We start from the raw sequence: 22327 nt of genomic DNA on the forward strand, positions 1-22327 counted from the left end.
CTTCGGTCGTTCTGTGGCCGTATCAGGACGGGAATCCGCCCATGCGGATAAGTTCATTTATTTATTTCATTATATATTTAATTATTATATTCTATCTTTAATTTTGTTATTTAAGTATTAAAATGACTTGGAGTTATGTTTGTTGCAGCTGAGTGGTGGTTGCAAGTTGGACGTGATTCACACCACTTTAGTGTAATTGCAAACAAAGTGTTTTCCCAGACATGTTCTGCCACTGGTTGTGAGCGAAACTGGAGGACCTTCAGCCTCATTCACTCGAAGAGGCGCAACCGATTGGGTGTGAAGCGTCTAGAGGACCTTGTCTACATACACTGTAATATGAGACTGAGAGAGGATCATATTAGACAGGGGATGGATAGAGAGAGTACCAATATCGAGTTGGCCGACATATTTGAGATGGATGATGATGATAACCCAGTAGTTGATTGGATCAGGGACAGTGGAGAGCCATTGGTGGATGAGGAGAGAGGTCGTCCTAGTAGACAGTTGCCAGAGGAGATGGGGGCTGGTGTGGAGGACTTCATGGCCCGGAGGGGAGGGCGCATGCCAGAGCCCGCTCGTCCCTTTGTGCCACACCCTAGTGCATCCTCCCACACTATCCTCCCAGAGTGAGGATTTGATTGTCTAGTCCGACACTGAGGATGAGGTGACTTAGGCCTCCGACGATGACGACGATGGTGGTGATGATGGAGGGGATGAGGAGGATGTTGGACCTCGTGATCAGGATTCAGCTGATCTTAGGGATAGACCACCACGACCATCATCAGTACGTGAGAGTCAAGGGTGGGGAGGACGACCACCGAGATTCACAGGTGAGAGTCAGTTCACCCATGTGACACAGGATTCAGACCATATTGGAATTGCATCTCGAGGCCAAAGTGTTTCCTCTACATATTTGAAGAAGGGGAAGAGGAGACAACATGGCTGTAGCACAGAGGACACGCCATCATATGGGTCCTACCGTCTAGCCAATGCCAAGAGCTTGGTGGGATCTATGAGATCGATGAGCATTAATGATTCTAGAGACTCCACCTCCAGAGGATCCGAATGGCATAGGCCTGCAGAGTCCTCATATGATACTGTTGTGGAGAGTATTGTTTCTACCGAGTCGACTTATGGTTATGGACCATATGGTGTCACTGTCCCTCCTGGCTATCAGATTCAGGGTCAGACCAGTCAGCCACTAGTGGAGCCTTATGGTTATGGAGCAGCCTATGGAGCTTATGGTGTCCCTCCCACTGTCACCTATCGGAGTCAGCCACTGGGACCTTATCAGTATGGACCTTATCCTTCTCCTGACAGCCAGGGTGCTCTTTCATTTGTTGAGCAAATCTTCCACTATATTCCACAACCACAAGGCCCACCACCACCAGTTCCTTGTTTGGAGATTCACAACTTCCCACCATCAGGAAATCTTATGCATGTGAATGAGGCCACGTACAGAGATGCAGTTGTTGACTACGTCCAAAACTATATGGGGTGAACATTATAGGACTTGTATTGTCATTTGTATGGGGTGCAGACGGAAGAGGTAGACTTGTAAGTTGTAATTAGTAACATTCTCGCTTCTTCTCTTATGTACTATATACTTGGATGTTACATTTTCAATGGTTTTTTTAGTAAACTAGTAGTTCTATAGTGTTTATTATGTTTGAAATAGGTAGTATTCAATAATCCAAATCAAGTTGAGTGCATATGAGGCCCAAAATTGAGGTTCCAAGAGTCTGAGAAAAAATGTCCAATTTTGACCGAAACTTGAAATTTTGGCCTTTTACAGGTTGAAATTTCCATTTCGGTCGAAATTTTTTCCTTGTCTAGCCTTTGGGTCAACCTCAGCAAATCCACTATCTTCCTCTCTAGTATCTCTAATTAGCTTCGGGCCTCTCTCCTCCAGCTTTCAGGCTTCTCACCTGGTGCCTTCTCGATGGTCTATCTTGGCCTCCCGCTCATCCCATGTAGGCTCACTCGCCATCACTGCCTTCCAATGCTTGATAACATCTACAAGAAATTGAAGCTTTGGAAGGGCAAACTTCTATCCTTTGTTGGCCGAGTGATCCTCATCCGATCTGTGCTCCAGTCCACCTATCTTTATTGGTGTGGTATCTTCTCCTTCCCTAAAGCCACCATCCATGCGATTGAATCCTTATTTTGTGCCTTTCTTTGGAAAGGGCAGGAGGTCTCTCGCTTCATCCACCCTGTCAATTGGTCCTCCATCTGCCGCCTTACCTCTGAGGGGGCCTAGGTATCCGCCGGGTCTCTAATGTTAACTTGGCCTGCCTCCTCAAACTTATCTGAAAAATTGCCTCAAAGCATGATTTTATTTGGGTTAGGTGGTTATACTCTTACCTTCTCCGGTCGGATTCCTTCTGGACTGTTCCTATGCCCTCCAATCCTTCTTAGGTTTGGAGGAAAATCCTCTTCCTCCGCCCCCGGGTTATCTCTACCATCTCTACTAGATCTTCCACTTCCTTATGGCTCGACCCATGGCATTCGACGGGCATTCTTTATAATCACTTTGGTCCCCGCACTGTTTATGACACCCGTATCCCCAAACCATCCCCTTGTCAGCTTTCATGTCAAATGGAGCTTGGACCCCCTTCCTCTTCCCATGCTCACACAGGTTTGGGATTCCCTCCCCCTCTCTCCAACTCCTCCCATGACCTCACCATTTGGCTACTATCCCCCACCAAACCTTTACCACCTCTTTGGCCTGGAACCTCCTTAGACCCCCATAACCCTAAACCTCCCTGGCCCCCCCTTGGTCTGGTTCAAAGGCTTCATACCCCGCCACTCCCTCACCCTCTGGAGAGCCCTCAACCAAGCTCTCCCCACCCAAGCATTCCTCTTTTACCACCACATCCCTTTTAACCCCAACTACATCCTCTGCTGGTCCGCTTTGGAAAACCTTGAGCACCTCTTTTTTTCCTGCCCTTTTTCCAGATCTATCTAGGAAAAATCCCTCTCCTCCATTTGGCCCCGTTCGAGGCATTCCTTTAGATTTGGTCGAGATTAGTCCTGGATTTTGAGAAACTTTTCAGGTTCCTCCATTTGTGATCGGATTGTTAAGCTTGTGTTATGTGCCTTAGTTCATCACCTTTGGTGGGAGCACAATCTCCGGAGATGAACTTCCAAATCTCGCTCTATAGATCAGATTTGGAATGCCATCTATTTTGATGTTTCCTTTAGATTGGTGACTATTCCCCATCCCCCTGTTGATGATACCCCAAGGAACAGGTTTATTGTTGTCTCCTGGGGTCTTGGTTCTATTTTTTGGTCTTCTATTTAAAGACCTTGTATTCCTTCTTTCTCTTTAGTATAATTGTTTCTTCATCCAAAAAAAAAAAACTCTAAAAGATTAGATCCCCCTTCTAAATAAGGAATTGTATCCATAGTTAACTAACTCAACATAATTTTGAAAGGGTTATAACTCTCAAACTGCTGACTCAAACAGAAAAACCAAAAGTAGATCTCTAACCCTTAGATTGAGAGGATTCTTTCGAGACCTATATTGAGCCCCATAAAAAATGACCAAAATACCCCTAGGGTATTCGGGTAGCTTTTACTGCCCTCTTTTGGATCTTGTTTTTTTGGGTCCAATTACATCATCCAATTTGTTTTTTTTTGGATGAATAAATAATTATGTTAAAAACAACTAGTATAACAGAACAACAAACAATGGGAGCCCACAAAGCTCAAGAAGGGGGAATAAAAGATGAGTTGAGACCCCAGAAACTAACAATGAACCTATTTCTGGGGGAGTCGGCCACAAAGGAATGGGGAATAGACAGCAATCTAAAAGATACATCTTAGTAGATGGCTCTCCAAATCAAGTCAAGAAAGCGAGATTTGGAAGTCCATCTTCTAATGTTACGCTCCCGCCAGAGATGGTGGATGGTGGCACTGAAAACTAGCTTGCCAAGGCGATCGCAAATGGAGTGACCAGCAAAATTTCTCAAGATCCAAGACCAACCCCGAACAAATCCATAAGATTGTCTCGAACGGGGCCAGATGGAGGCTAGGGCTCTGTCCCAAAGGGACCGAGAAAGGAGGTAGGAGAAAAAAAGGTGCTTAATATCCTCTGAGCCATTCCAACAAAGGGAATAGTTAGGGGTGGCAAGGATATGGCGGCTAATGATGAATGATTGGGTAGGGGAGCGAGGTTGAGAGCTCTCCAGAGAGTGAGGGTATGGCGGGGGATGTGACCTTTAAACCAAACCAATCGGGACCAGGGGACAAGGGGGTGGTGGGAATGAAGAAGGTTCCAGGCAGAGGCTGTGGTGAAGGATTTTGTGGGAGAAGGGGACCAAATGGTGGAGTCATGCGACTGGCTAAGGATGGGGGGAGGGCATTCCAAACATGCGTGAGACTGGGGTGGGGGAGAGGGTACCAAGATCCCTTGGGGATGAAGGCATCAAGGGTGGTAGACTTGGGGATTCAAGTCTCATAGACAACGCGAGGGTCGAGGAGAGAATAGAGAACGCCCAATGGATGCCAGGGGTCAAGCCAAAATAGAATGGAAGATCCAAACGAGATTTGGATAGAGATAGCAATGAGAGCTCGAGGATGGAGGAGAAGGATCTTCCTCCAAATCCAAGACGGATAAGGGGGACAAGAAACTGTCCAAAGGGAATCCTGCTTGAGAAGGTAGGAGTAGACCCACGAAACCCAAATCGAATCATGCTTAGAAACAATTTTCCAAATGAGTTTCATAAGGCAGGCCATATTGACATCAAGGATGCGGCGGATCCTGAGACCTCCCTCAAATTTGGGACGACATATGGAGTCCCAAGAGATGGGATGGAGGAATCTAGAGGATTCTTGGCCTTTCCAAGAGGAAAGCACGAAGAGGGATTCCATGGACAGGATAATGGATTTGGGGATGGAGAAAATACCACTCCAATACAGGTAAGAAGATTGGAGGACGGATTGAATGAGCACGACTCTTCCCGCAAAGGATAAAAGCTTTCCTTTCCAGAGTTGGAGCTTTTTCCTGATATGGTCGAGCATAGGGGTGCAATGGTGGTGGGTGAGTCTGCCGAGGAGGGGGAGGCCAAGGTAGGTCACAGGGAAGGAGCCATGGCTAAACCCTAAGAGCTGCAGAAGAGAAGCTCGAATGGAGTCCTAGACTCCAGAGAGAAAAAGAGTAGATTTGCTGAGATTGACACGGAGGCCGGAGAGAGATTCAAAAGAGGAGAGGGAGGAAGCTATAGTGGAAATAGATTGGTTGTAGGCCTTGGAGAATATCATGAGATCATCTGCAAAGGCAAGATGGGTAAGGTTGGAGGATCTGCACTTAGGGATGGGAGAGATTAGGTGTTGATCCGTGTTAGATTGAAGGATACGGGAGAGAACCTTAGGGCAAGGGAGAAAAGGTAGGGGGAGAGAGGGCAACCTTGGCGGATTCCCACCCTCGATGGGAAGTAGCCAGCCGGGGAACCATTAATGATGATGGAGAAATGGGGGGTAGAGATACAAATCTCTATCCATGGACTAAGGACGGAGGGAATCTCATAGCGGAGAGGACCTCACTAATCAAATCCCAACGGATAGAATCGAAAGCTTTATGAAGGTTAACTTTCAGGAAAGCAGCCGGAGAATGCGACGATCTGTTAAAGCCTCAGACAATTTCTGCACAAAGGAGAATATTATCCAAGATGCTACGACTCGAAATGAAAGCAGATTGGTTAGAGCTCACAAGAGAAGGGATAATCTTCTTAATCCAATTAGCAAGAATCTTAGAAATGAATTTGTGAATGACATTGCAGAGGGAGATGGGGCAAAAGTCGGAGAGGGAAGAAGCACCAAGCTTTTTGGGAATGAGACAGATGAAAGTTTGGTTAATGGAGGAAAGCTGAGAAGGATTGAAGAAAAAACTACAAATGGCAAGGACAAGATCGCTGACAATGAAGTCCCAAGTGGACGGAAAGAATCCCATACTAACCCCATCAGGGCCAGGGGCACGGTTGGCTTTGTGAGAGCGGATGGCAGAGATGATTTCCTCAGGGGTAGAGGGATGGATCGGAGAAAATTTTGTTAATCGGAGGGGGGGGGAGGGGAAAGAAGGCTAGAGAAGGAGACAACCTCATTCTTGATACTGGGAAGATTCGAGATCCAGGATCCGCTTCTAGAGAGGAGACAGGGAATGGAATTGAAGTTCAGGCGACCTTTAATGGAGCGGTGGAAGTAGGCCATATTGGTATCCCCAAGGTCAAGCCATTTGATTCTCGCTTTTGCCAAAGGAAACTTTCCTCCTGAGAGGACAGGGAAGAAAGGGAAGCGGAAAGCACTCTCTCTTCTTCAGCAAGAGAAGGATCCGAGGGGCTCTTATGGAGGAGACGTTGGACCCTGGAGAGATCAGAATGGCAGGTGGAGACTTGAGAAGAGATATTTTCGAAGGTGGAGGAGTTCAAAGATCGCAAGGCAAGCTTGGTATTTCTAAGCTTGCGGGCCAAGGCAATGAGAGGGAGAGAATTGCAGTGCACCAGCTGGTTCCAGGCCTCTGTGACAGTGGGGAGAAAAGAGGGGCTAGATACCCACATGTCAAAGAATTTGAAGAGCTTGGGGCCAAAGGAGAGAGGGTCAAGGAGATGGAGAATGCAGGGGGAGTGGTCGGAGAGACCGGGAGAGGAGAAATTGGCATGGGAGGTAGGGAAGGAGGAAAGCCAGGATTCATTAACTAGAAAGCAGTCAAGTTTGGAGGCGATGCGGGCATCACCAATTCTCCTGTTTTGCCACGTGAGGAGATGGCCAGACCAGTGAAGATCAAAGAGGCCCGAATCCTCAAGGCAGGAGTTGAATGCATCCACAACCACTGAGTTGGGGTGGAAGCCCCCAACCATCTCGTGCAAAACACGGACAATATTAAAATCGCTGCCAACCCCCCAGGGAGCGCCCCCCCCCCCAAGGTAGAAGCTAGGGAACGGAGATCCGCCTAAAGGGGGGAACGCTCGAGTGGCCTATTGAAGCCATAGATAATGGTAAGGAAAAGAGGAGAGGAAGGAGGAGGAGTGAGCTAGAGGTGCATGAAATGAGGGGACGAGGAAGTGAGGGAGACCTGGAATTTGAAGGGTCCCAAAGAATCTAGATACGACCATTAGGGGCGAGATTAGAAATTGGAAAGAGAAAACCAAGAAGGGGCTATTGTTTTGGCAATCCGAAGGGCGTTGTCTATGTGAATATGGGTTTTAATGGTGGCAAAAAAAAGAAACTTTCGATTCACGAATGGAATTTTTAACTTCAGCTTGCTTGGACTCATCCAGTTTGTTGAGTTGAGTTAGGTTGGGTTTTGCTTAAGAGTCCAGTTTGATTTAAAGGTTGTTGCTTTAGCCTTAAGTTATCTAATTAGCATGTGCTTAAAAGGATAAAGTGTGTTAGAGAGATTCCAATCTAAGGGTTGTAATTTCGTAGTAATTTGATTCCCTTTTTAGTGTTTGGATGGGAGTCCAGTCCAATATGTAATGGGACCCTATTAGTATGGAGATCCCAATTGGAGTCGGAGTCTGTTATTCTAGGCTATAAATAGCCAATTCATGTAATGTTATTTTCAGCTTGGAATTATCAATGAATTGAGTGTTTTGCCAAGAGGTGCTAGGGTTCCTTTAAGGGGGACCCTATAGTTGTTTATTGAGCTTCTTGTTCTCAAATCTCAAGTATTCAGTCTTTAATCAATTTCCTGCAAGCATTCATCTTCCTCAGCAGCTAATCCTGTCATAGTAGCCTTCCAACAGCCGAGCATTCAATCTCCAAGTAAACAAGTAAGTTCAGCAGCCCACCCCTACCTTCCTCTCTTGTCTGCAGCCTTTTTTCCCCCTCCCCTGACTTGTGCACCTTTCCCCTAGCCCCTGCCTTGGTGCTGCCTCAAATTAGCAGCATCCCCTAGGTTCCACAATTCCCTTAAACCTTTCCCCTAGTCCCCACAACCTCCCCAGCCCCTTCCCCTGTCTACCCTAGCACCCGCAGGTCTCCCACCCTTCCCTTCTTTCCCACGGCAGCACATCCTAGTCTCATTAGCCCAAATCCCAGCCCTTAAACCTACCCTTCTCCCACCATTAGAATGGCAAGAACCTTTAGGCACCATCCCTACTCTTTAGTTTCTTCAAAAAGCCTATTTTCTGGAGTTTAGAATTTTCTGCACTACATCTTTTTCGGGGGGTTTGCAGAATCTTGATAAATTTCAGCAATTAGGTAGTTGCTTAAACGTCAGTCCCTCATTCCCTGAAACAACTCCTGACTTGTAGATAAGCAACATACTCAAGTCTGATCTGCAGGACAGCAAGCCCCTCTCCCAACTCTAGCCAAAACCCTAGTTTGCCCTAAAATTCAAATTCAAATCTGAATTTCAACATCCAATAGAATTTAGTGTTGGATATTCATTCTCAACAGCCTCGAATTACTTAAGAAAGCCATAAAAAACCCTCTACCTATTACTAAAATTTCCTTGGCAGCCAAAATCTAGGGAAATTACAGCTTTACTCTTAACCCTGGATCTGTGGTTACATCAGAGCCTCAAAGTATGTAGATGGAACAGTAATATGATGTGGTAAGGCTATGATAATGAGTAGGCAAGTGAGAGATAGTAAAATAATGAGAGATAGAATACACAACATTTGACCTTTTGAGAACAAGAACGCTTATCTTTCCTCAAAGCAATGGGAGATCCTCAAAGATTATCAGACGTTGGAGGAAGATTTGTAGAGGAAGTGATATCAATTGTTGTACCATCAGACTGTTTTTGTTTCTTCCTCAGATGATAGAGTTGTTCCGGTGGAAATTAAATTGGCACCTCGTCCGGACCTGAAAATACAAGCGGTTCTTCTAGACCACCATAATCTGGTCTTCCTCAAACAACTCATACGATCCAGGTGTCTCAGTTGAAAATGGCACCACCATAGGTTAAGGGGGGTCATCTTTAGACAACTGATAAGGATCATAATACGGAGTATCTTCAAAGAAAGTAAAGTCAGATGGTGATAAATTGGCGCTTAGTCACATGGTCAAAAACTTTGTATCCTTCTTAGAACCGAGAAAAACCTAGAAAAATACATTTATGGGCCTTGGCTGAAAACTTAATCTTTTGATTGAGATAAAACATGTACATAACATACACAGCTAAAAACTTTGGGTGACATAGAAAACAGTGGTGACTCTGGTAAACAACTCAAAAGTATCTCATTTTGCAAAACTCAAGGTGGCATTCAATTTTCAAGGTACATGCTATTAATATTTGCGTCACACCAATACTGTTTGGGTACACTTGTATGGAGCATAAGTGATGTTACCAAGGTTGCCCCCCCCCCCCCAAAAAAAAAAAAAAGGGGCCCAATCTAGATCTGGCCAAATACCCCAGGGGTATTTTGGCCATTTTTTTCAGGGCTCAAGATGAACCCCCTGGATCCAAAGGCTATGGATCTAACAAAAAAAATTTATTTGGGTTAGTATTTTGTGAGTTATGAAAGAGTACCTGTCCATTGTAATTTCTTAATTCAAGTTGTGTTTAAATTAGGTTGAGGATAAGATAAGACTTTTTAACAAAGATGGTTCTTATCTTTAGGAGTTTACTTTTGTTTAGAACTTATCTTTATTAAGTGGGGCTGTGATTTATTTAGTTAGGGAGTCTTTTCCTAAAGAGGACTTTTAACCAATTAATGAGTACTAAATTGAAGGATAATGTTCCAAGGACCCTTGTGAATGATGAGGTAACCATGAAAGTTGAGTATCAGATATTCAGATTATATTGCTGCCTGTGTTGTGGTGCTTTTACTTGAGGTTTAATTATTTTTCTTTCCTCAAGTACATAAGCACTTATGTTAACATAATAACAATCACCATATGCATATCTATACTTCCCCACTTATAAATTGTCATTGTTTGATCTGTGTGGTGTGTATGTGTTATTATTTTGGAAAAATGAACAGAGTTCTTGAAACCTATTTTTTGGTTGCTTATTGTGGCACCTGGTGCCTGGCCAAGTTCAAGCATTTATCTCTATCCCATGTAAATGAAGGATATTTAGGCAAGGCAAGAAGTAGACTTTGCACTTGTCATTCCTCAGAAATCCATTGGTGAAAGCTCCTTGGATTTCACCAGAGAGATGCTTATAGCTCATGGGTTTGTCCTTTATTGATTACATATTTTACTGGCTAAACATATGACTTAATTGCATACTAACTGGGAATACCAATTTTACTTGTTAGGGAGTTACAATTTTACTTAATTGTTAGGAAAGAAGTTGAAGTGCTGTTGCAAGTCTTGGTGAAGCATCTAGGCTGCCGGAGGGTAGGAGATTGATCGTGTCACTAACCAATCAAAAATAAAGTCCTATACTAATCTAGCTAGCAAAAAGTACGGGGTCGAACTGTGGGGAACTAAAAGGCTAAGTTACTAAGATTGAATTCAACAAAACTAAATTTAAACTAAATCTATTAATTAATGCAAAAACTTTAACTATGAATACGTGAAGATCTTTGGGATTTCGAATCCCCAATGCTTTTCCTAACCTATATAACTCTACACTTCAAAGCAAATTAAGGATGGTCTTCCTAGGTATGCCCTATCTTTGCAAGACCATCGTCCTTCGCCGAAGCTTGGCACGCTTAGTTTGTTGAGCTATAGAACATCGTTGGCTAGACTCAAACACAATCAACTAGAAGATATAGAACAATCAAATTAATGAAATAAGCATGGTTCATCTACATCCCAAAGAAAAGGAACTAGCTACTCATTATCACAAATTTCATAAGACAAATAAAGATGAAACATAGAGAGAGAGAGAGAGAGAGAGAGAGAGAGAGAGAGAGAGAGAGAGAGAGATGTGGTCTTCTTCTTGAGCAATGAGTGAGATGAGAGCCAAGATCCATGTTCGCCGTCTTCTCTTCTCTGTGGCTGGCTTCTCTTTTATGTCTCCCGCACACAATGAATCCCCTCTCTTTACCCGTGGATTCGACCTTTATTCGTTCGGATTTTGGAAAAACTCAAAACTAGAAAGTTGTAGATATTTTCGATATCATTCCATAGCATCTTGAATCGCCGCAATCCGAGCTCATACGAGAGAGATATGCCCAAAATACTGAAGGTAGGTCTATTTACCCGATTTTCAGATTTATTACCAATTTTGTTCCTTAGACCTCCACCTATTTCCAATTTGGCTAAGATCTCACTTTTCATGATTTCTTGGGCAGCAAGATTGAATGCCATGATTTAAAATCCACCAATATCTAATATATTTCTCAACTTTACTCCATATTATCTCTAATAACCAAAATCACCTTTTTCCTGAAAAATACACAAAAATAATCAATTAGCTCTTTTTTAATTAAGTATGGGAAATTAAATCAAATAAATAATGATAAATGCATGCTTATTAGAGATGATGAAGGAGAAGAAAAAACAATGCTGGAAACACTCTTTCCCTCAAATCTAGGTCGTGGGCTAGCTCCCCACAACTCAAAGTCTTCAAATTTTATTAATGCTTCACTGGTTTTTTACGGTGAGGTGGCATTTTAAAATTTAATAGCCTTTCACTTGAGGGAATGACACTAGGACTCTTAATTAATTAAGAGACAAGGTTGGGCTATAACTAGGGAATCCAATTTGGGATCAGGATTCCCTTTTCAACCCAAAAACTAATTAACAACTTAGAAAGGGGTATTCTAAGGACCAAAAATAACTAAAATGAAATAACAAGTATCCAAAAGGAATCTTACCTTGAAATTGATTTCAACTGGGACTCCCCCTGGACAAGGATTCTTTAATAGCTTGACCATCACATAATCAACTAAAAAATTAAAAGTAGATCTCCTGCCAAAACAAGGAAACTAACTGGACCATGGGACACCAACAAGGGTTGTGAAAATGACCAAAATATCCTCTAGGGTATTTGGCCAGCCCTGATTGCTGCATGGTCTGGGGGCTGTTTTGGGACCAAATTTGAGCTATTTCTTGCTTGCTTTACATCAAGTTGTTTCTCATGTTCTTTCTCATTTCTCATCCACCTAACTTTAGAAGGTTTCCTGTTAGGACTTAGGAATGAGGTTGTAGATGGATAACTATAAGAGGGAACCATGTAATTGAATAGAAAACTAGGACCCCAACTATGAATATTAAAATAGAAACCATATTGGTTACCCGAACTACCTGATTACATTTATGATAAATATTTAGGAGTATATGAAACAAACCAGAAGTTAGCATATTGGTTGTCTGTTTAAAATGAAGGCAAAGGCTCTTGCTCGAATGTGTGACTGCAGTGCACCTATTGCCCCGGCACGGCACTGTAAAATCTTTTTTGGGTTGAGGCCAGCAAGAAGACTCCTACATCCTCGGTTCTATTCATTCATTGTTGGTATAGTTTATCCCAAGATTGCCTTATTGGAACATGGGAGTAGTTCTTTTGTTGGACTGATTGCTAATATTTGTTAATTTTGGTTATGGATCTACATTGTTCAATGTCTGCCAGGAAAAAGGAACTTTTCTATTCATTGACTGGTAAATTGTATTCTCATGTCAGAGTTGGTCCAACTTAATGTCCATAATCAACCTTCTACTGGCAAGAGCACCCATGCCTTCTGACTTTTGCAATGAACTCTTTTGTATTTTTGTAGAATCAAGAACCATGAAGATGTTGCACAAAAGATTCAGGACTTAGTAAAGGGTGGGAAAACCTTCATGCCGAACTTCTTCACCCCAGAAATGAATGCGTTCAGAATCCAAAGCCACTCTCTCTAGTACAACCGTCTTTGGTAATACTTCTTGCAAGTATATAGCTAGTTAAAAATCTGTCAAGAATGTGGTGTGTGTGCATATTTGTTCACATACAGTTGATGGTAATGGATTCTGGGTGGTTCGGCTTTGTTTTAGAAGGAGGTAGTTCTGTTGGGGTGGGAGTCAATTGACTTTGGCAGTTTTTTGGGGTATGGATAGGTAAGGATATGCATCTGCCTTGTGAAGTGTCTCGGAAACTGTAATCTGATTAACTTAGTTTACTTACACAAGTTATATTGCTCGCATTCTGACATGTTCATAACCTCTGTAACCAAAATCCCCCAAAGCCAAATTGTAGAGATGATATCCTTATTAAATTTTCTTGTAGTCATGAAGTCACTGCACACCCTTGCTTTAGAAGTTTCAACATAGGGAGCCTGTGCAGTTAGTGTCCCAGCAAATTTAAGGATGTTGCATCCCATTAATTTTTGGGGATCATCTTTCTCTGCAACCTGTTTCAAACAGAGGTTGTTTGGTACTCCAGCAAATCCCATCAGGCCCTATTAAAGATCTAAGAAGCTAGACCTGCGTAGATATATGCCCAATATCAGGTCTTTTGGGGGTTGGGCTGTCATATTTTGTCAGATTGGCCTCTATTAGGCATTTAGGCCAGCAATTTACCAGGCAATTGTCCTCTTTTTCTTCTTCTTCTTCTTTCTTTTTTTTTTTTTTTTTGGGCGGGGGGGGGGGGGGGGCGCGGGTGGCATAGACAGGCAAAATCTTTTTCCATGCAAATCATCCTAAGTGCTATATTGTAAATGTAACTCTTCACTTGCCAGTATCCAAAAAGTGTTTTTAGCCTTATTAGGATAAAGTTTATATTAGAATTTTCTGTTGCAGGATCTTAAAACTTCTTTTGGATGCAGAATTGTGTGTATGAAAGTGACGATTAGATGGTCGTGGATTATATTATATTTGAAACACTTCTATTCTGATTTGTGAGCCACAGCAGATTGAACAATTTATTTTTGGAACACCTAACTGAAATACTTCTGAATCCATTGCTCTTTGCACCAAGAAGGGTTGCTGCATTAGCCCATTTTCTTGTAGCTTTCTTCTGGTGATTTTGTATGCTTGGATGTAGAAAATATTTTTGACAAAATCTATTATAAGAATAGAAATCAAATACCATTATTAGAGTATATTTTATCTTCTGTATATTATATCTGGAAAATTAGAAACCTCTCATCTACTACCATTGCTTTTGACTCTTGCAATTGAAGAATAGGGTCTGAGGACATGAATCTTGGAAAATAAAAAGAATTGTTTTCTTTTTTTGGTAACATGTCGTGAACTGCTTAGTTGGTAAATCACCTAAAGCTGCTCTAGTTCTGGTTCCCTTTTTTCAGGTTTGAACTTGGAAGTGGTAGAACTTCCACTTTACCGATCATTTCCAAAGCACCAATAACACTACTCAGTATATTTCATCTAGTAGGGTGAACTTCAATTTTCTCCCTGTCGTAATGGCATGTGATTTGCTGTCTCTGAGCATGTATCCCATAACCTCTTCTTTCTTCGACTTCTGTACCTTCCGGCTTTTCCTTGTCATAGCCATGTTGCCTGAGACCACTCTTCCACTGTGTTAGGTACCTGAATGAGGTTACTTAACAAGGTGGAATAACTCAAGAAGAAAAACGAGACTTTGAATAAAAGTTGAATAAGAAACAATATAATCTACCAGCAGTAGGTGATTCCTACGGCTACCCAAGAGCAATGGCTCTCACATAAACTTCTCTCTATATCCTTTCTACTCATCCTCCCCCCTATTTATAGCAATTACATTCCTATCGAATTAATTAACAAAATCAGCCTACTTCGAGTAGGACTCTTCAAAAGAAACCTAACTGTAATGTAACTCTAACCTAGATGTATTATGACTCTTGACTCTCTAAATCTAATTCTAATAACCTTAACGCAGAAGGACTCTTCATGCTTCAAATTTGCTAGTCGCCTGAATGCACTAGGACTCTGCTGAAAACGACAGGACTCTTTTCACTCTTCAAACTGTCAATCGTTTCCTTGGGAGTGCTTTCCTTGTCGAATATAGACTCTTGATATCAGGGGCTTATCAATACTCCCCTCCAAAAGTTTCACCTTGTCCTCAAGGTGAAAATCTGGAAAGTGGGACTGTATTTCAGCATAAGATTCCCAAGTATTTTCACAAGGCGGCAGTCCTTTCCATTGAATCAAAACCTCCAGCAACCCTTGAGTAGAGAAACGAATGTTGAGCAAGGCTTCGGGTGTGAGCTGCAACTCGCCATTTCCCTGCAAACAAGTTGGAAGCGGCTGCGGCTTAATGTGCTGCCCCAGTGCCTGCTTCAACTGTGAAACGTGAAACACCGGGTGGATCCGTGAATCATCAGGTAAACGTAGACGATAGGCGACTGGTCCCACTGGCTCAATGATCCGGTACGGCCCATAGTAGCGATGGGTGAGTTTCTCATTGGGCCGTTTGGCGAGTTTCGGAAGCGATAAGGTTGTAGCTTAAGAAAAACTTCATCCCCCACTTGATAATGCACTTCCCTACGCTTGAATCCGCGGAATTGCACATCCTATCTTGGGCCACCCGCAGATTTGTTTTGAGATCCTCCAACACCCGATTGCGCTTCGGAGGAACACATCAACCTCATCCACTTTAGATCGACCATCCTCCCAACACCGAAGAGAGGGGGTCTCGCCCATACACAACCCGAAAGGGAGTCATTTTTGTGGCTGAATGAAACGTCGTATTGAACCAATATTCGGCCCACGGTAACCAATTAATCCAGCCCTTCGGTTGGCGAGCGCAAAAACATCGTAGGTAAATTTCAAGGCTGCGATTACCACGTTGACCATCCGTTTGAGGATGGTAGGCACGCTGAACTTGAGGTTGGTACCCGCAATTTAAAAAGCTCCATCCAAAAATTACTAAGGAAGACACGATCTCGATCGAGACGATGGTGAGGGAACCCACAAGCGGATAACCTCCCAACAGATAGCCACACCTTCGGAATAAGGGTGTGAAAGAGCGATGAAATCCACTTGGATACCCAACACAACAAGCAGTATTCCACCAGTCCCGGTAACCCACCAATAAAACCATGCTAATGTCTTCCCAAATGCGATCGGAATTGGTAGTGGTAAGGAGTCCAGGGTTTCATGGCTGATATTTACCCGACAAGCATCACAACAGCCACAAATTGAGAAACCTTCATCCACCAGATACCACACTAATCCCGAAGTCCCAAAAACCCGAATCCCACCGAATGGGGTAAATGATACTCAAAGTAATTTGGAATTAATGGTGACCCATCGGGATGACTAACCGATTCTATAGAGTAAGGTGCCCTGAAGCCAGGGTAGTCCGGATCCTCAAAGGCGAACGATCTCGAACGGTCCAGGCGGTACGATCTAGTCCTCACTTCCCAAGTTCGTTGATCAAAAAGCACATCCCACCCAAGACATCCGCGTTCCACCGACGATACAATATCTCAAAATCAAATCCCAAAAGTTTCAAGACCCACTTTGTTGATCAAGAGCCACAACCGTAGAAATATTTCAGACTCGATCCGTCGTACGAAATGTCTCCCATCAAGTAATGACGCATTTTTGAATGGCAAGTACTATGCCATTAGTTCTTTTCATAGACAGACTTGGTTTGTCCAAGGGGACAACACTTGCTCCAGAGGCAATGGGATGGCCCTTTGCATCAAAACCCACCCACCCAAAACCAAGCATCCCACCAAAACTCCGTAAATCGCGCACCAATACGAACGGTTGTCATGGCTGTCTGAGGCATAAACGCGCGTCTCGTTACCCCACAAATCATCCTTCAATAAGTTTGTGAGTGGAGCGCAATTTTACCATAATTTGGACGAATCTCGGTAATACCCGGTTAATCCTAAAAACCCCAAGGCTTAAGATTAGTGCCACCCACCATGCACTTAATCTTCGTGGTCCGCGTGACTCCGCTTTAGATATGATATGTCCTAAATACTCCAGACAACCCCAAACATGCATCGGTTGACTACAAGGTGGCTGTGAGAAGTATAAAGGTGGTTCGCAAATGGGCCACATGTTCTCCATGTTTCTATACACCAAAATATCGTCAAAGAACACCAAAATAAATTTTCAAGTGTTCTCGAAATACCTCATGCATTAGTGATTGAAATGTGGCTGAGCATTCGAGAGCCCAAACCATCACCAGAACTCGTAATGCCCATTATGTGTACGAAAAGCCGTTTCATCACCTCCGTCATCTAATTTGGTGGTATCCCGCTTCAAATCAAGCGGTAAACACCGTGCTCCCCAGCTCATCCAACACTCAATTCAGAATGGGAAACTGAGAACCGTGAGTTTATTCAGGCACGATAGTCCACAGAAAGCCATCCCCATCCTTCCAACCAACGACGACTGGAGTAAGGACTCACACTAGGTCGTACCAACCCGTAACATTCGACCAATCTTTCACCTCGCTTGAGAATGTGGGTAACGATAGGTCGAATATTAGGTGGGTTACTCCGCAACGATCGGTGTCGCTCCTCTGCGCATCAGTTGGTTCAGCAAATAATTGAGCAAAGCGGCTAATAAATGTGACAGCCGACTCTCGACCAACGCTCCACGGATCCGAGGTGTAGCAATCCATCACCACCGCTGAACCACCGTAGCACACTCTTCAATGTTGTTTCTAATCGCACAAGGTTGATCCCCATTAGCACGGTCGCCCCCACTCAAAGCTCATGTTCTCAAGCGCCAATCACGCACTTCCCTAGTGCGCAGCCATCTACCCCAAGATTATATCAATGCTACCCAAGTTAAAGGGTAAAAATTTTGCACAAAGACCTGCCGCCTAGCTGAATCGAATCGGACAAATCCCCGACTTGCTAATCGTCCCACGCCCAAAGCAACCTGAAATTTTGTCGATCAATCCCAACGCTCCACCAACTCTCGAGCACAAAATTGTGCTGCCCACAATCGATCGAATGATGACCAAGCCATTATTTGTCCGTACAGGTGTGGTAATCGATCCCCACCAAAGAGGTATGCAGAGTTCCGCTCAAGCACGGCTCCATATCGATCATGAACCCCCCGCAACCGGACACATCGCGAGTAACAGCAACCTTAGCTCGAGCATCGATGGCCTGAGTATGGGCGCACACCAAACATATCCTTTTCATTATCGATTTCCCGGATAACCAACGAGCGCGAGCTCCCGTCGCAGCTGTAGTGCAGGTCGAGATTGTGAAGAGGAAGACGCGGTTCACTTATTTGGTTTGAACCGAACCTAAAGCTTTTCATGGTCCCGAACCATTGGTCCAATATTGGTGTTGGGTGGGCTAAGTTAATAACACGGAGGTTAGATTTGGGCTGATTAGTGGCCAAAAGAGGTTATTCCCCACTCCATTTGTCCTCCACGCTCCAGTCCAATTTGGCCCAAATTGGTGAGCCCAAATAATCGAACCAGCCCTACCTTCAAAACCAAAAAACACCCCTAACCATCACACCCCCCTAATTAAACCTTCATATCAAACGCACTTGCTATAACAATGCTGGGAGTCTTCACGGAGTTAAATCGATAGATCATTGATCCAAGTCTCCAATGACAATGGCCCAGAAGCATCCATCCTATCCGCACCTCAAAACAAAGGGTAGGAGCTATCCAGTTTATACAGATCAAAGTACCCAGCTCCATCCATCCCACGGATCTCCCGTAAAATTGGCATCTCAAGATGCTAGGAAGGAAGCTCTGTTTCTGACACGCGGTAACGAACCCACGTTCTAGTCACCCCCATAAGGTATATCCTATTTCCAAACAGAACCTTAATATCCTAAACCGCATTCTCCTCATGTTGTCAGAGTCCCACTGACCTAATTCACGATACCAACTCACCCCGCCCATTCACTCTGACCATCCCAGAATCGATGGCCATGCCAATTGTTAGGTACCCGAATGAGGTTACTTAACAAGGTGGAATAACTCAAGAAGAAAACAGACTTTGAATAAAAGTTGAATAAGAAACAATAAATCACCAGAGAGGTATCACGCACCCAAAGCAATGGCTTCACATAAATTTAATCTATCATCCTCCCCCTATTATAAATACATCCATGAATTAATAACAAAATCACCACTGATAGGACCTCAAAAGAAACTAACAATTAACCAACCTAGATGTATTATACTTGACTTAAATCTAATTAATAACCTTAACAGAAGGATCATGCTCAAATTGCTAGTCGCCTGAATGCACTAGGACTCTGAAAACGAAGATTTCACTCTTCAAATGAATCGTTTCCTTGGGAGTGCTTTCCTTGTCGAATATAGACTCTTGATATCAGGGGCTTATCACACTGCAAGAAACAGTTGATGAAGCCTTACCTTAGCCAGAGTATGACGAGGATGATGAGTTCCAGCTAGATGAAGAAACTGAGGAGCGACTAGCCTAAGGATGGTCGAATACTCGCATTGGATAAGTCCTTGAAGGAAGGCGATATAGACCTCAAGTGGTGACTGAAGCATTGGTTCAGACCTATAATTACTCAAAGCAGAAATAATGAGTATATACTTTTCATTTCCATTGTGCAACAGATGTAGAAACTGTCCTTGCAAAGGGGCCTTAGACCGTCGGTGGCAACCTATTAGTCCTAGAAAGGTGGAGAGATGCGAGGGATTGGCATTTTAATAGAAGAGAGTTCTGGATTTAATTGCATGGCATACACTTTGAGTTACAGGAGATAAAACTGGGACTGCAACTTGTGCAGAAATTGAGAGAGAGTATAAGGAATGTTGATTGATAATACCCCATTTGGAGAAAGGCTATGTTTCATGAGAGTCCTTGTCCTAGTGAAAATCCTACAGCCACTTTGAAGTACCATTCGAATGAAGAGGAGTGGGGAGAACCTGACTGATCGTAAAACATGAAAGCCTATGGATCAAGGGTGCTTTTTGCAGAACCTTGGGCATAACAAGATGCGATGCAATGGTAGATTTGACTTTTGAGGAGATAAGGAGACACAATGCAAGGATGTGAGAACCTATGGTACTGTGATTTACTGCCAAGCTCTAGCTCCAGTGACAATGGTGGAAGGCCAGGAGAGACATACACATGATAGAGCCAAGCTTGGTTCCCCTTTCCCAATTACTCTACTACAGAATCAGACAGCTTGGCAGCAGAATGTTATTACCTGCAAAACACTGATAACAGACCTGTTAGAGCCAAGCTTGGTTCCCCTTTCCCAATTACCGTAGGTTACGAAATCACTTTAAACCACAACCATTACCAAACTCATCTCCCATCATACCAGATTCACTATCATTGGCACCATGGTACCCGCGTTCGCAGGCACCTACATTGATCATCAATCCCATGACCGAAAATTCCTTTTCCGTCCTCATACGCAACATGTGGCATTCCTAACCATTTCCTGATAAACAACACGAAATTTCACACCCAGGTGCAACAAAATGGCAATATCCATTCCTACCTGCAAATACTAATGGCCCACCAATCTGAGCTGGCAAGTGCACTCCTTATACCACACGTGAATGAATGTGCCATCACCAAATCAATACCAATATTAGCCACGATACCATACGATACTAGCCAATAAGTATCCATATTTGACCCAACCGATACGGTATATCTCGATACGTCTCCCCATTGAATTACACTAAAATACATTAGCCAAAGTGATACAATACTCGATACAAGACGATACGTCTCTTAAAATCACCTGACCAATACGATATTCAATACCAATACTTTAAACCTTGATATTAGCTGTAATTTCGTCCAGTTCAACATGAATAAACCCCAACCAATCCACCATAGCTGAAGCCCACATATAAATCCTATTCATAACCTAGACCACCCCTTTCCTAGTAACCAACGTTACTTACCTTTACCCCAAGACCACAACTCTGAGACACCTGCAAACTTTGCCACACTCAACAACATACCTGCTACAGTGAACCAAGTGCTGCAACATTTCCAGGATACCCAACTATCCCACTGCCAAACTGAAGAGAGCTTGAAGAGGAGACTAGGAAGTTCTCAACGAAATGGAAGAAGTGGTGGTCCATGATGAAGATCTGCAATTTTTTATGTCACAACCCTTGGAATCCCCAGCTCCATGGGTCTCAATGAATATGCTAAGCTGGAATTGTCAAGGGTTGGGGAGGTCGTTGACAACTCAATCCATCATCAATCTCTTCAAAAATTGCAGACCGGATCTTTTGTTCTTAATGGAGCAACGGAGACCAGGTGGATTGGATTTGCAGAAAAATTAAAGTTCCTTCCGTTGTCATAGCAGACCCAATTGGCATGGCCGATGGCTTAGTAGTTTTGGCTCAGTCTCATGTTCAATGCTTCCATCCTTTCTGATGATAAAAATAAAATAGATTTGTCAGTGTCAGTGGTGATAAGCCAAGATGACCTGTTCTTTTGTGACATATGTATTTGGTGATCCCATAAGAGCTAGAAGACTGAAGGTTAGGGCAACACTTGTGCAGTTAGGAGAAGATAGAACTGATAGCTGGGTTTCTTTGGGAGATTTCAACTCATACTTGGATGGCACAAGAAAGCTGGTGGTAGCAATAAATATAACCGCTACTATGTGCTCTCTTAACAGATGATTGATGACTGTTGCCTCATGGATCTAGGGGCCCAAGGACCCTAGTTTATGTGGAGTAGCAACAGATCTGGATCAGCAAATATAAGGATCAGGTTAGACCCTGTCTTGGCCAACCAAAGCTGGAGAAGAAGATTTGAAGAGGCAATAGTTTTTGTCAAGCCACCCTTCAATTATACTATTGCCTAGTCATTCTAGATACACTTGGTGAAAGAAGAGGTAACCGTCCCTTTAGATTTGAAGCCATGTGGCTTCAGAATTCCAAATGCAAGCAGCTTATCCATTAAGCTTGGCATATTCTCACCAACGGTGCCATCCATACAAAAGGAGAATGGAAAACTATGGAGAGGAGTTCAGGAAATGGAACTGTTGAGGTTTTTGGGAATGTCCGTGCTATGACTAGGAGGTTGCAAGAAGATTTGGAAGCCCCAGTCAAATTTTAATCAGGCTGTAGTCTTGGATATCTGAGTTGTTAGCAGAAGAGCTCGCAAAAGAGGAGATAATGTGACTGCAACAAGCCCAAGTTCTGTGGCTCCAAGAGGTGATGCTAATATGAAGTTTTTTCATGCATCAACAGTGCAAAAAAGATGCCACAATAAAATCTTCAAATTAAAACAAGTGGATGGAGAATGGACCGAGTCTGAAGAGGAAGTTCAGGCAATTCTTCAGGAACACTTCAAAGGCATCTTTCACGATGATCTAGTTGACCCACTTCAAATTCACCAAGTTGTGAACCTGATACAATCTTCAGTCCCTGAGGAAGCAAATGAGGCCCTTACTACAATACCGACTGTTGAGAGATTTGCAAGGCTTTATACACAATGGAGCTGATGAGATCACATGAGCCAAATGGTCTACCACTGGTATTTCCAACGTTCCTGGAGGATTTGATTAGTAATGGTTTATTTCTGTTTGTCTGAGAATTTTTCAGATCAGGACA

At 43.3% G+C, this 22327-nt stretch overlaps 1 protein-coding gene across 4 annotated transcripts in view; it reads left to right on the top strand.

Moving 5' to 3' along the window:
- LOC149027474 (rust resistance kinase Lr10-like) overlaps window positions 1-22327 on the top strand; it is a 35537-nt gene that overhangs the window by 4770 nt on the left and 8440 nt on the right. For 3 of the 4 annotated variants that reach the window (XM_089162788.1, XM_089162791.1, XM_089162797.1), the window contains exon 4: window positions 12618-12755. In XM_089162788.1, the coding sequence (XP_089018914.1) occupies window positions 12710-12755 (46 nt within the window). In that variant the 5' untranslated portion in view covers window positions 12618-12709. Of the gene's footprint in view, window positions 1-12617; window positions 12756-13643; window positions 14120-22327 lie in introns of those variants that run through there. The other variant, XR_016174568.1, reaches the window with a different exon arrangement.

The sequence above is a fragment of the Hakea prostrata genome, chromosome 1 (genome assembly GCF_041222555.1).
Source record: "Hakea prostrata isolate BN-2017 chromosome 1, UWA_Hpros_2, whole genome shotgun sequence".
Classification (NCBI taxonomy): Eukaryota; Viridiplantae; Streptophyta; class Magnoliopsida; order Proteales; family Proteaceae; genus Hakea; species Hakea prostrata.